General features: G+C 36.1%; 1 protein-coding gene across 2 annotated transcripts; it reads right to left on the minus strand.

Moving 5' to 3' along the window:
• Nucleotides 1-645: 645 nt before the first annotated feature.
• Nucleotides 646-11,440, minus strand: LOC116307362 (uncharacterized). Of its 2 annotated transcripts, none has more exons than XM_031717559.2 (11): nt 9,796-11,440; nt 7,528-7,608; nt 7,059-7,134; nt 6,783-6,850; nt 6,409-6,500; nt 5,954-6,015; nt 5,630-5,761; nt 5,102-5,215; nt 4,921-5,038; nt 3,907-4,009; nt 646-3,406 (listed from the first exon to the last, which is right to left on the minus strand). In XM_031717559.2, exons 1-11 carry the CDS (start codon nt 9,862-9,864, stop codon nt 2,114-2,116), a joined length of 2,208 nt encoding a protein of 735 aa, XP_031573419.2. In that variant the 5' UTR covers nt 9,865-11,440; the 3' UTR covers nt 646-2,113. The 2 variants fall into 2 exon arrangements, with proteins under 2 accessions (XP_031573419.2, XP_031573418.2); XM_031717558.2 differs by lacking the exon at nt 9,796-11,440 and adding an exon at nt 8,999-9,132.
• Between the last annotated feature and the right edge of the window lie 46 nt (nt 11,441-11,486).

Here is an 11,486-nt window from a genome sequence, read left to right on the forward strand (position 1 = left end):
ATCAAAAAACTGTCCCAAATTGAATATTGAATATCGATCTTTTGATTATATACTATAACCCCTTCTATCTGTGCAAAACTGATTATCAGTTTATTCCGAGTTAATTTTGCGCGTAAAGAACATCGAGAGGTTTGGTGTTACAGAAAATGTATTGACTTACGAAAAATGTTTTTAAATTTACTTCTTCAAGCTTCTATCTTTTTTTTTTTTTTTTTTTTTTTTTTTTTTTTTTTTGTTGTTGTTGTTGTTGTTTTTATTTTACATTGTCTGATCAGCCTTCAGCAAAATAAGTGGGTTTTTTTCCTCTGGTTACCTCCCAAAGCTGCAAAGTATGGTGGGTATGGGAAAGTAGAGAATTTTTAAAAACCCGCATGCACTGCATTCCTAGCATGCCCTGATTCCATCTACATTTCCTCGGGCCTTTCTGCGCACCAGCAGACCACTCACTGTAGTATGACGTCCACAGTATTATATGATAATACGATCAGAATCTATCAGACATAGAAGTGGGGAACGTATAGGCATGAGCTAATGTTGCAGAATTTTTGGACCAGAGTTGGGAACATTTTCAAAAAGGGCGGACAACGAGGGAAAACCATAGAGGACGGGGGCTATGGCTGCTATTAGTATTAAACGGCTCTGACGTGAGAAAGGAATCCATCCTTTTACCTTTATTGATTATGCATTAATAACAAATTAATATTTATTCATAAGTATGGATTTAAAATTCATTCACCGTCTTTTTTTACTATTTTTTCCCTTAAAGTTACGTTTATTTCATTCATTCATTCATTCTTTTTTTCAGAGCAATATTCAACTTGTCCTTAACTAATAATCGCAGCCGCGATTTAATTGTACTTTTGAACCCGGAACACAGGGTTTGTGTAGTCAAAATGCCAATCAAAAACGATTCAAGTTAGGGCCAGTTAGCAAAGGGGCCTTTCAAGATTATTGAACATTTTTCTCTAAAAGTGTTCCAAATGTCTCTGTTATATTTTACATTGAGATTAGCTTATAATAATAATAATAATAATAATAATGATGTTATTATTATTATTATTATTATTATTATTACAATTATTATCTGTATATATCATGTTTACATTGACCAGCGGACTAAGTCTAAGCTGGTTAACTTCATCCTTTTTTTCAATCCTTCCTTTAGCTTATGCATATTCATAGAACTTCTTGACTATATTAACGTTCTGGCTTAAAATCCATTTCTGACATCGTTCTATAAGAAAGTTCACTTCCCTGTCTGTATTTGTAATTGTTCTTAGGTCTCTTTTCTTAGCTATTCTTGATGTCCTGAGAGAAAGTCAAACACTATGTTAATCTGATTTACACTTGAGCTTTTGCACTCTTTTTTGATGCCTGCACGTAGTTCCGTGTATTTTTCTTGTTTTTCAACAGTTCTCTCCGCAATCTTACCAACTTGACAAATTGTGCCTACTATTAATATTATTTTTATTATTACTATTACTATTATTATTATTATTAATTTACAGAGGTTTCAAAAAGTTGACTGCCATGTCACAATAAGGCTCAGTGTCTTGCTAGCCTAGGCACTACGTTCTATTTAGTAGATACTACGTTTTAGCAATAGACCAATAGCTGAACGTCTTTATCTGAAAGCGTTTCAAATGTCTCTGTTATATTTTACATTGAGGTAGGTCATCCTTCGCCGCAAGAACACAGGACTTCGAGAGCCATGCAAATCTCGAAGGAACTCTCACCAACATGAAATGACCATTTTTGTTTGTTTCAACAACTTCAAGTTCTTCTCCATTAGAAAGCTTTATCACATTTCTTTCGATGTCTTCATGTACTCCTGCAGATTGAACATCATCATCAACGTAGCAGAACGTCTGGTCAAGCCGTTGCTCATCAAAGCCTTCAATTGGAGGTTTAAAGTATTCAAGGAAGTTTGAAGGTGCCCATCCCCTTTGTTTTGCATCGCCTTCCACTAACCACCAACCTCCGACTGTCTTTTGCAAAACTCTGACTTGTTGACCTTCAAAGAGGTCAACTTCTCCATCTCTTTTCGACCCCTCGTAGTCTGCTATTGCAACGTACATTTTACTTGCTGCACTCTTGTATGGTATTTTAATTGTCATTGGACTTGGGGGTGGCGATGAACTTTCCATGCCACTATCAAATGATCCACTCTCGGCATTTTTCGCGTGTAATCTGTGAGATCTTCATAGTAAAAATCGATGTCCTTACTTTCTCTATCTTCATTCAACAAGTCTTCAAGAGTACAAATCTCTTCGTCAGAACTATCATCGTCCTCATCAAGATAAAGATCGTCGTTATCTTCATTATCAACAAATCCATCGTCCTCTAAACGTTTGTTTAAAGAAGCCAAATCTGAAAAAGAGTGGGACTTTTTCCAGTGCAATCTGTTCTTGCAAGCATAAGAACCTAGCTCAGATATTTTTCCTGACTTCTTAATGGCCTTTGGTGAAGGTGGCGTAACGACAAACACTGGGCTATCACTGATAGGAGCGTCTTTGCATGAAGTGCAAGTGTTTTGCTTAGTTTGATTGTCATCCACCTTTTGTGCTACATGGATCTTTGGACCATCTAATTTTTTCATTCCTTGCTTCTTGGGAGTGATTGGTGAAGAATTGTCGGAAGAGAACTCAGAATTGCGTAATTCACTCAAAGAACGAGTTTTGCATTTAGACGGGCCACTGTTTCCTCGAAGGCTTAATATGTACTCATTCTTTCCATCTTCATTTTTCCATGGCAACACATGGAAATTATTTTCTGCCGTAAAACTCATGAAACGCCGTAAAAAGTTCTGGCGGTATTTTCTTTTGCTTTCTAAGGACTGCCTTTGTTGACTTGGTATTTCATTCTTCTTTTCTGTACCGTTGTGAGGCATCATTTCTTCCACCATGCTTTTTCGCCTTGAGGTTTGTTTGACATCAACAGGCTTTAAAACCTTTTCTTTCCTCTCTTCAGTTTTTGGGATTGGCGTTTTCAGAGAATTCAAGTCAGATGCGGCACTTTTTGATCGCCGTGGGAGATTTAATTTCAAGAGTTTTTTCTTTTCTTGGACGGGTTTATTGTCATTGGATTCATAATCTCGTCTCGCCTTCCTCAAGTTGCCAAATCCTTTCAACAAACTGAAGCCCTTCTCCTTGTCATGCATTATCTTTCTCTCTTTTTCTGGGGTTTGTGTAGCTGGAATCACCTGAGGGACCCATCCTCCGTCTTCTAACATCTTCATTTCAAGGTAAACGTCTCCCGCCTCCGCTCTTGCTAGTTTCCTCTTTGGAAGTATTTTTTGTTCTTCTTTTTCCTCTGGACTTTTGAATGTCGACTCTCTCAGTTTTGCTAGTGTCTCGATAGTCATGTCATGCTGATGAGAACTTACGGAATATCTTTGAGAGAGAACCTATCAGTTAAACCGGCAAACAATACAAGGTGTTACTATCTGGTAGATAGAAATATCAATCCAAGAGTTGGCACTTGCTGGTCAAGAAGCCAATAGTCCCCAGTTTACTCCGCCATCTTGAAAGGTAACCTTGCCTGTGCATCGAAACGACAACGGCGGTAACCTTGCAATGGTAGAGACGTGAATAATTGTCCAAGGTGTTAGAAAAAGGTCTCTATCATTGCAATGTCACCGCCGTTCTCGCTACGATGCACAGGCACGGTTACCTTTTAAGATGGCACAGGGAACTGTGAAAGGGGAGTATTGGGCAACACTTTTTTGGCATGTTTTCAATCACTCTGTCTTTTGTATTTTTGTGGTCCTTCACGTGATGCACATGTAGAGTTTGAGACAAATACATCGTTAGAGACCTAGGAAATTAAGAACTGTTGCAAGTTGATAACGCCTAACCAATTCAAACCGGAAACACTCCAGATCGTTCAAAGTTAATAATGACTTACGCTTTCTTTTCCAATTAGAGGATGCTTGTTACCGTCTTTTGGCGTGTTTTCTCCTATCTTCTTGAGGTACGCTGCTGGTACTAGTCCTTCGCAGCCATTATATCTAGCAAGAAAATGGGAACCCTTCTTTGAGCCAATCATTAGTAGATCATGCACAGAAGCAATGTTCATTCATTCAGAATGCTCTGATACCCATGCAGTTTATTTATTTATCAAGTCATGGTACTACCTATTCAGGATCCTTCAAGCCATTCATACTTAGACATGCATTCTTTATCAGAAAGCAAGAGTCTTTCAGAATTCAAGAAAAAATTGTACTTCAACTAAATAAACGCTAATTATATGAATGCTATATAATTTCAATTATTTCTATTTCCTCGAATATATTAGCTATCTGTAGCTACTCTGAAAATTCGAGAAAAAATAAAGTTCATGTATGTATGTATGTATGCAGGTAGGCAGGTATGTATGTATGCATGCATGCCGGTTTATGTGTGTGTGTGTGTGTGTATGTGTGTGTGTGTGTGTGTGTGTGTGTGTGTGTGTGTGTATGTATGTGTGTATGTATGTAATATATACAATATGAGTGGCCGTGTTGTATCAGATATACAACCACGATTCGAAGGCGAGTGATTGTATATCTGATACAACACGGACACGAATATTGTATATTACTTATGAAACGTCTAGGTGTATACATTCATGTTCTACTATAATTTTAAAGATAAAATTGAATTTGGCTAAGAAAATTGGAGTTAAAGTTTATGCAAATCAGGACGATTTTGTATCAGATATACAGCCTCCTCCACGGACAATGATTTCTATTGTGTTTTCCTCATTAATTATTCATGAGCTTTATAAGTATGTATGTATGCAGGTATGTATGTAGTATGTATGTATGGAGGTATGTATTTTATACAAAAGAGTCTCTACTCTTTGTAGGTTTTATTGGGGTTACCCCTACGTTTCTATCAGATAAGTACTTAAACTAAAGAAGAGACCTCGTCTACTTACATCACTCTCCACCAACCATCTAGATTCTTCTCAATCACTTGTAGATGAACACCAATATCAAAGCTTATCTCATCTTTAAACTTGTCTGTATATGATTTGTTCGTAACATAGTATTCTCCTAAAATAAAATAAATAGTTCAAGATACAGTAGCATTTAGTCTTAGTTTAGTGTACCTTGTACCTTGACCAGACTGGTATTTGATTGTTGTCAAGGTTTCCTCGGAATCATGTTCGTTAATAAGATACGAAGCTGGTACCCAGCCTTGCTCGCCATCTGCAGTAACCAGCCACCAACCTACGGAAAAAAGTGAAGTCTTTAATGTCTACAGCAAAGATTGGGACAGTTCCATGCTACTAATGGCACCGCACCTCTCATTTTGATGGTCGTGGACTCGATCCTCTAACTCGCTGTCAAATGTGATATAATTCTCTCGAGTGTTGGTTTTCTTCGGCTTTCCTCCCTCTGTAAAATTCTACTCCTATATTCCAATTTCATGAAATCGGGGTCACAGGTCAGTTTTCAGGCCCATGGCCATGGCTATTAAGCTAGTGTATCCTCGTAAAACGACTATATATTAATATATTTTCACAAGATGGGACAATGTTTGCTTCAATACTGTAGTTGCTTGTTGTTTGATATTCCAATTTGATGCCGGAACAAAGGTCACAGGACAAAGTTTGAAATTTTTGCTACGTTCACAACACTTACCATTTTCCATTTTTTCAACAACCTCCACTATTTGTCCTTCTTTCAATTCCAGTCCTCCTATTTTACATTCTTCTATATCAGCTATAACACGGTATTGTTCCAGGGACAAAGGTCCACTGATGCTTAGGACTTCTGCGCATAAAAAATATCAATATTTTAATATTTGTCTTAAAAGATTCAGGTGACTTTGAACACAAATTATTGGTAGTGTTTATCCCTGCATCATGTTATATCGGGTTTTTTTTTCAAAGAAAAAACAAAACAGGTTATAGGAATATATTATTGATATTTATAGTTAAAATTTGAATTAAAATTATTATTTACTTTTTGCAGTATTTTTTCGACGCCAATTTCTCGGCTTCGTCTTTGGCTTTTGTATTGATAATCTGCAACTCAAAAAGACATAATAAACTGTCTGCTACAAGAATCGAACAGACAATTCACTAGTCGTCGTTCCGTAAAGTATTTTCTAATCTGAAGTTGAAACAGGTACACGAGAATAAAGTAAGCACGAAGAAGTATTTCCTTTAGCTACGAGCGTTGCCCTAAAACGGCGCACCCTTTATCCTCTCTATATCAAGGCTAATAAATTGTTTCAATGGTATTTAATGCGTAATCTTTACGAATCAGAGAAAAGCAGTGTGGATCAAACTGCGGTCCTCTAGCCTTGCTGGTAGATTGCACCAACTTTTCCATACTCTTAATTATGACCACGAGTAGCGCCAGACAATGTTCCGTCTCACTATGAGATTTATAGCTTTGAAGTAGACTTTTCTCACCTGCGAGTAGATTCAATGTCCACTTCTGTGGGTGTGAAGAAGTTACGAACTACATAGCACTGGGAAATGTGGTCAGGCAGTTGTACCAATTCCTGAAGAATACGGAAGCTTGTTAGAAAAAAATTAATTGAACTGTTTTTTGTGTGCTATTGTGACGATTTTTTCTTTAATGTATGTTGTCGAAACTTGATTTACCAAGTTATTGAGTTGAAAGAAGAACAACAAAAGGAAACCGAAAGAGAGCGTGCGCGTCCTGGCTGAATATTCCCGCTTATTCCACAGGAACTCCAGTATACCATGCATGAAGCAAACGATTTCACCATGTTGCGACCGGTGTCTCGATCAGCGCATAGCAATGAAAATAGGCTACTCACCTTTGTAAAATCTGTTATGCGTTCAAGCTGCTTCATTACGCTTGAGTTCACTAGAAAGGTCTTTTTGGCTGAATAAAAGAAAACAGTTGATAAAATTTAATAATTTTTTTCCCATAATATTTTAGAATGCTATGATATATTCTTCCCAGTTTGAAATGCATTTGACCATAGTAAATTGACGTCAAATTATAGTTAATGTTAACAATGATTTGACTTTCATAATGACATCAAACATTTGTGATGCTTAGCGCTTTTCTTATGATTGGCCATTTTTACCATGTAAATTTGGAAGGATCCTTTGGTGATTTTCATGCTTGCCTGCTTCTACAGGAAACGTCTCGTTGAGTCTTTCCTGTAGAAAACCAGTAATACAATAATGTTAACAAAGTTCCTTACAAAGAAGTAAAAAAATAGAGGATATTACATGGGCGCTTGGAGATACGGATTTTATTTTCAAGTGTTAAGGGAATATCTTTCGAGTGAGCACAAGATACAATCCGTATCTCCAAGCGGCCATTTAATATTCTGTTTAATACAAATTTAGTTTTTTACTATTTATTGCGATTCCTTAGAATTCTTACCAATGGAGTTATTATCACATGTGAAAATAAAATATTAACATTTTCACATCTGAAAATAACTTGTAATATCTTCACATGTGAAGATATTATCACTTCTTAGTTATGGAGAAAAATAGTTATTTCATCGATGCGGATTATATATTAAAATACTATATGTATCGTACCATTAACTCGAAAAACTCGCTGTATCTTCTGGACACTACATTGACCTGCCCATCTGACCACGTGACTTTTACCGCGAACACCTGGAGGAAAACATTTTAAAAAGTTTTGAGTCTTATATATTAATTTCAAATTTGGGACAGTTTTCATTCCCCAAAATAGGTTTTCTTGGCAGTCCAATATTTTCTTTCCTGAGGTTTATTATCCCAAACGAAGGGCCAGTAATAGTAGGGGGTGTCTATATTAAGCAGGGGTCAAATTGGCATAGCAGTGTTTTGTTGGGCTGCATGTTTTAGGATGTTTTAGGATTAGTTTTTCCAAGATGGCGTCTTTTTCGTCCCCAAAATTGAAAGAGACCCAAAATGCACTGCAAAGACAACTCGGCCAAGTTTTTTCCCTCCATTTTCTAATAAAGTAATGTCCAGAGTTCCTTTAGTTTCCTATTTGATTTTTTTAAATTATTGAGCTCAAATTTTTTCTGGTTCTCATCAACAACTAGCCTGCGTCACATTCGGAATTTTCTTCGTAAATACCGTATTTACGAAGAAAATTCCGGATGTGACGCAGGCTAATCAACAACGTGTCTAATAGCACGATCGCTATCATGCCTGCAGTTAATTTCTTAAAAAGTAGCTCAGCCGTTAAGCAATACTTAGACCAATAATTAATTTTTTTTTCAAGATTGAAGGGTTTTTGAATTATGTCAACAAAAGGACCTCAATAAAATTCAGTCATGTTGTATGGGCAGGAACGATGGAATACCTTCCCACGACAAGGGATTTTATCTCCCAAAAAAGTACACTTCGATCCATGTCTTGCATAGAAAATGGATACCGTGAAAGCCATCTAACATATTTTGAATGCATACTTCGTGCAGCGATAGACAAGAATAATTTATCCGGCAGTCCTATATCATGCCAACCGGCGTTAGTTTGTTCGAGCTTGATTCGAGTTCGGCTCACTAGTGTAGAACCTTTAAGATTTATAGTGCTAATGGCTTAGATTACTATTCACATCACATCATCATATATCACATGATTCAACGATTATTTAAAGAATAAGTGGCACTAACATACAATAGGAGCTTTTATTTTACTTCTCTCAAGTGCTTTTTTTTCTTGTCCAAAAAAATATATACAGGAACCGGAAAGCATCACGACCGCGTTACGATGATCAGTATCTCACATCCGAGAGCAACATGAGCTTTTTTAAAGATTAAAATTAAGTTGTATATTTTACTACTATTGGTTTCTTTTTTATTTCATGATATTCAGAAATAAATAATTAATACTAAATAGTACTAAAGAAACAACGATGAATAAAGAAAGAACTAGGCTATTTCGTGCTTATTAGAAATTGTACTGTTTCACCAATGTTTGCGGTTTTATTATTTAAAGTGATCATATTATTGATACTATTATTATTGTTATTATTATTATGAGAGGGGTTTTCATAAACCCGAGAAATACATACCAGCCTAACACAAATTAGTTGACCCTCGTTATTATTGCTATTCTTTCCCCTTTCAAAGCCGTTAGCAAAACTATTGTCGCTGTCAACACACGTCATGGTTAACGTTAAAGTGCCTATCAACCTTCTGACAATATTCTCAGTATTGATTCTACATGGGGTAAGATGTTGAATAACCAGAAAAAATTACATAGTTTGAGTGCGGCTTCTTGAAGTTATAAAGGTTTTTCCATGCCATATGCTAATGCTGTGACGTATGAGGAGTAATCATTTAATATACAAAACCTTACTGGTACAGATAAATTAAATTTGAAATCCGTCATTGTTTTCCCCATTGCTCTTATAGAAATGGTTGCAAGTTAGTTTTCCCATAGAAGCCGGTGTTTCGAATTACGAGGAACAACAAATAACCATAAATGCCTCCTCATACGTCACAGCATCAGCATATGACATGGAAAAACCTTCATAACTTCAAGAAGCCGCACCCAAACTATGTAATTTTTTCTGGTTATTGAACATCTTACCCCATGTAGAATCAATACTGAGAATATTGTCAGAAGGGTGATAGGCACTTTAAGCGTAACCCGACAGAAATGACACTCATTCAATTGATGATATTAAACTTATCTAAGGAAACCAGGAAACGTTGCAAGAAGCTATCTTTCGAACTTCAGACTACAGCTGGCCTTTTAGAGTAAACTTTAAAGAAATTGTTCTTGTGTTCTTTCTCATGCAACTCATATAAAGATAAATATAATATTCAATTAGAAAGGAAGGGGTTTAAGTTTGTCACAACTTACTATATGCTTGTCAGGTTTCTTGCGAGTTTTTACACCCTCTACTGATAAATCTTTAAGTTGTCTTTCCATTATGCCTTCGTCAAGCTACCTTGCTTTGTGAAGACTGCAATTTGGTCGTTTCTGAACGAAGCGCTCGATCAAAGACCGTCTGGCTTGCCAGTGAATGTGATTTTGAACAATTTTCCCTGAGGTTAATCAAGTAGCAACGAGAAGTATTTCATGCGTTCATTAGCGACCAATATCACTTCCCGTTTATTAAGTCTTTATTAAGTCCATTGTTTTTCTTTCTTTCTCTTTTTTATTCATTCCTTTTTTATTACCTTAGAAGTAATATCGATCGTTTATTACACTCTTACTCTAATTATAGTTACATTTTAAAAATTGAATTTCGAAGTGTTAACTAAATCTTAATTGTAAACATAAGAAGACTAAAAAATAAGTCTTACTTGTAAATCTAATAAGCACAAGTAGACTAAACAAATGGAATATTATGCTTTTAGAATAAAAACGTGGCAAAATTACGATCAAAATCCTTTTCCTCAGCATATAAATACAGATCACGGATTAATTGCCAAAGTGGACCACTTATAACCAACGTGCGTTTTTAAATACTAAAGCTTCCATTTCTATTTTTAGTCTACTTATGTTTATTAGATTTATGATTAATGATGATCGACATGATAGTCGACTAAAGGGAAAAATATTCCTGGTTCAATTTTAACCCACAAATAATGACGTAGTTGTCTTGGATGCTTGATATCTTTGTGTGATATCTGACATAAACAAGCTAGGCTGTTCAAGTTTACGAGCACTAGTCATTTTATATTTTCAGCTTCCATACATAGCTCTTATTAACCGAGTGCGAGGTCTGTACGGTAAGTTATGGACCGAGTTTTTTCCACTGCCTTATGGCCTAAGCGCGTAGCGCGCGGGCCATAAAAAAGTGGAAAAAACGAGGATCCATAACTTACGGTACGGACCGAGCAAACGAGGTTAATAAGATATTTATTATATGGCAAGGCATTGAGATCAAAAAGAGGCGAAGCAACAAAAAGTAAAGTTGACAGCGCATGTCAAACGAGAACTGCATTGGAAGGGCTTCCTGTACGTGCCAAAAGTCATGTAGTGTTTTAGTCGCTCAAAAGGCGAAGTTTTAGTTTACTTTGAAAGAGTTTAGCTAAAATTTAAAGTTTTCTGAAATACTAGTTAACAAAAGTGAGGCTTTATTTTGCAAAACATATAAATGTTTATTTTGCAAAACATATAAATGCAAAGCAAAAAAGTCATCAAAAGAAGACCTCAAGAACTCAACATGAGATTGAGAAGAAAACTGTCGTACTTCAAACTTCAAGATATTCACAACCAAGATGAAAAATACTACAGCCTTCCGCTTGTTTTCCTGCCTTTTATTGAGAAAAAAATTCAAAAACTGTCTCCAGAAATGAATGAGAAGCTTTGGAAAATTACGGCTGGCTGAACATGGATAGTTTTCGTCAATTTTCAACGTTTTGACTGTTTGAAGCAGGCCGCCATATGAACAATGGCTGAAGCCATGAAGAAGGCACACTTTCGACTCAATTAAAAAAAGGTACTGCCAACTCTCCTGTCTAAAAATACATTCAAATTCAAGTGGGGGTGAAATATTACTGAAATATGGAAATACTTCAAGAGCGGATGAGCCTAGAAAACTG

The sequence above is a fragment of the Actinia tenebrosa genome, unplaced genomic scaffold, assembly GCF_029948245.1.
Source record: "Actinia tenebrosa isolate PJP-AT-01 unplaced genomic scaffold, QUT_ActTen_1.0 PGA_scaffold0__85_contigs__length_37466705, whole genome shotgun sequence".
In the NCBI taxonomy this organism is placed as follows: Eukaryota; Metazoa; Cnidaria; class Anthozoa; order Actiniaria; family Actiniidae; genus Actinia; species Actinia tenebrosa.

Bases quoted from the DNA above. Each gene is read 5' to 3' on its own strand.
- LOC116307362 (XM_031717558.2), bottom strand. From the start codon at position 9,094: ATGACGTGTGTTGACAGCGACAATAGTTTTGCTAACGGCTTTGAAAGG. The intron at 7,609-8,998 runs GTATGTATTTCT...GTTTTCCTCCAG, and splicing joins AACTAATTTGTGTTAGGCTG to GTGTTCGCGGTAAAAGTCAC. The intron at 5,216-5,629 runs GTAAGTGTTGTG...TTTTTTCCGTAG, and splicing joins TGTTGAAAAAATGGAAAATG to GTTGGTGGCTGGTTACTGCA.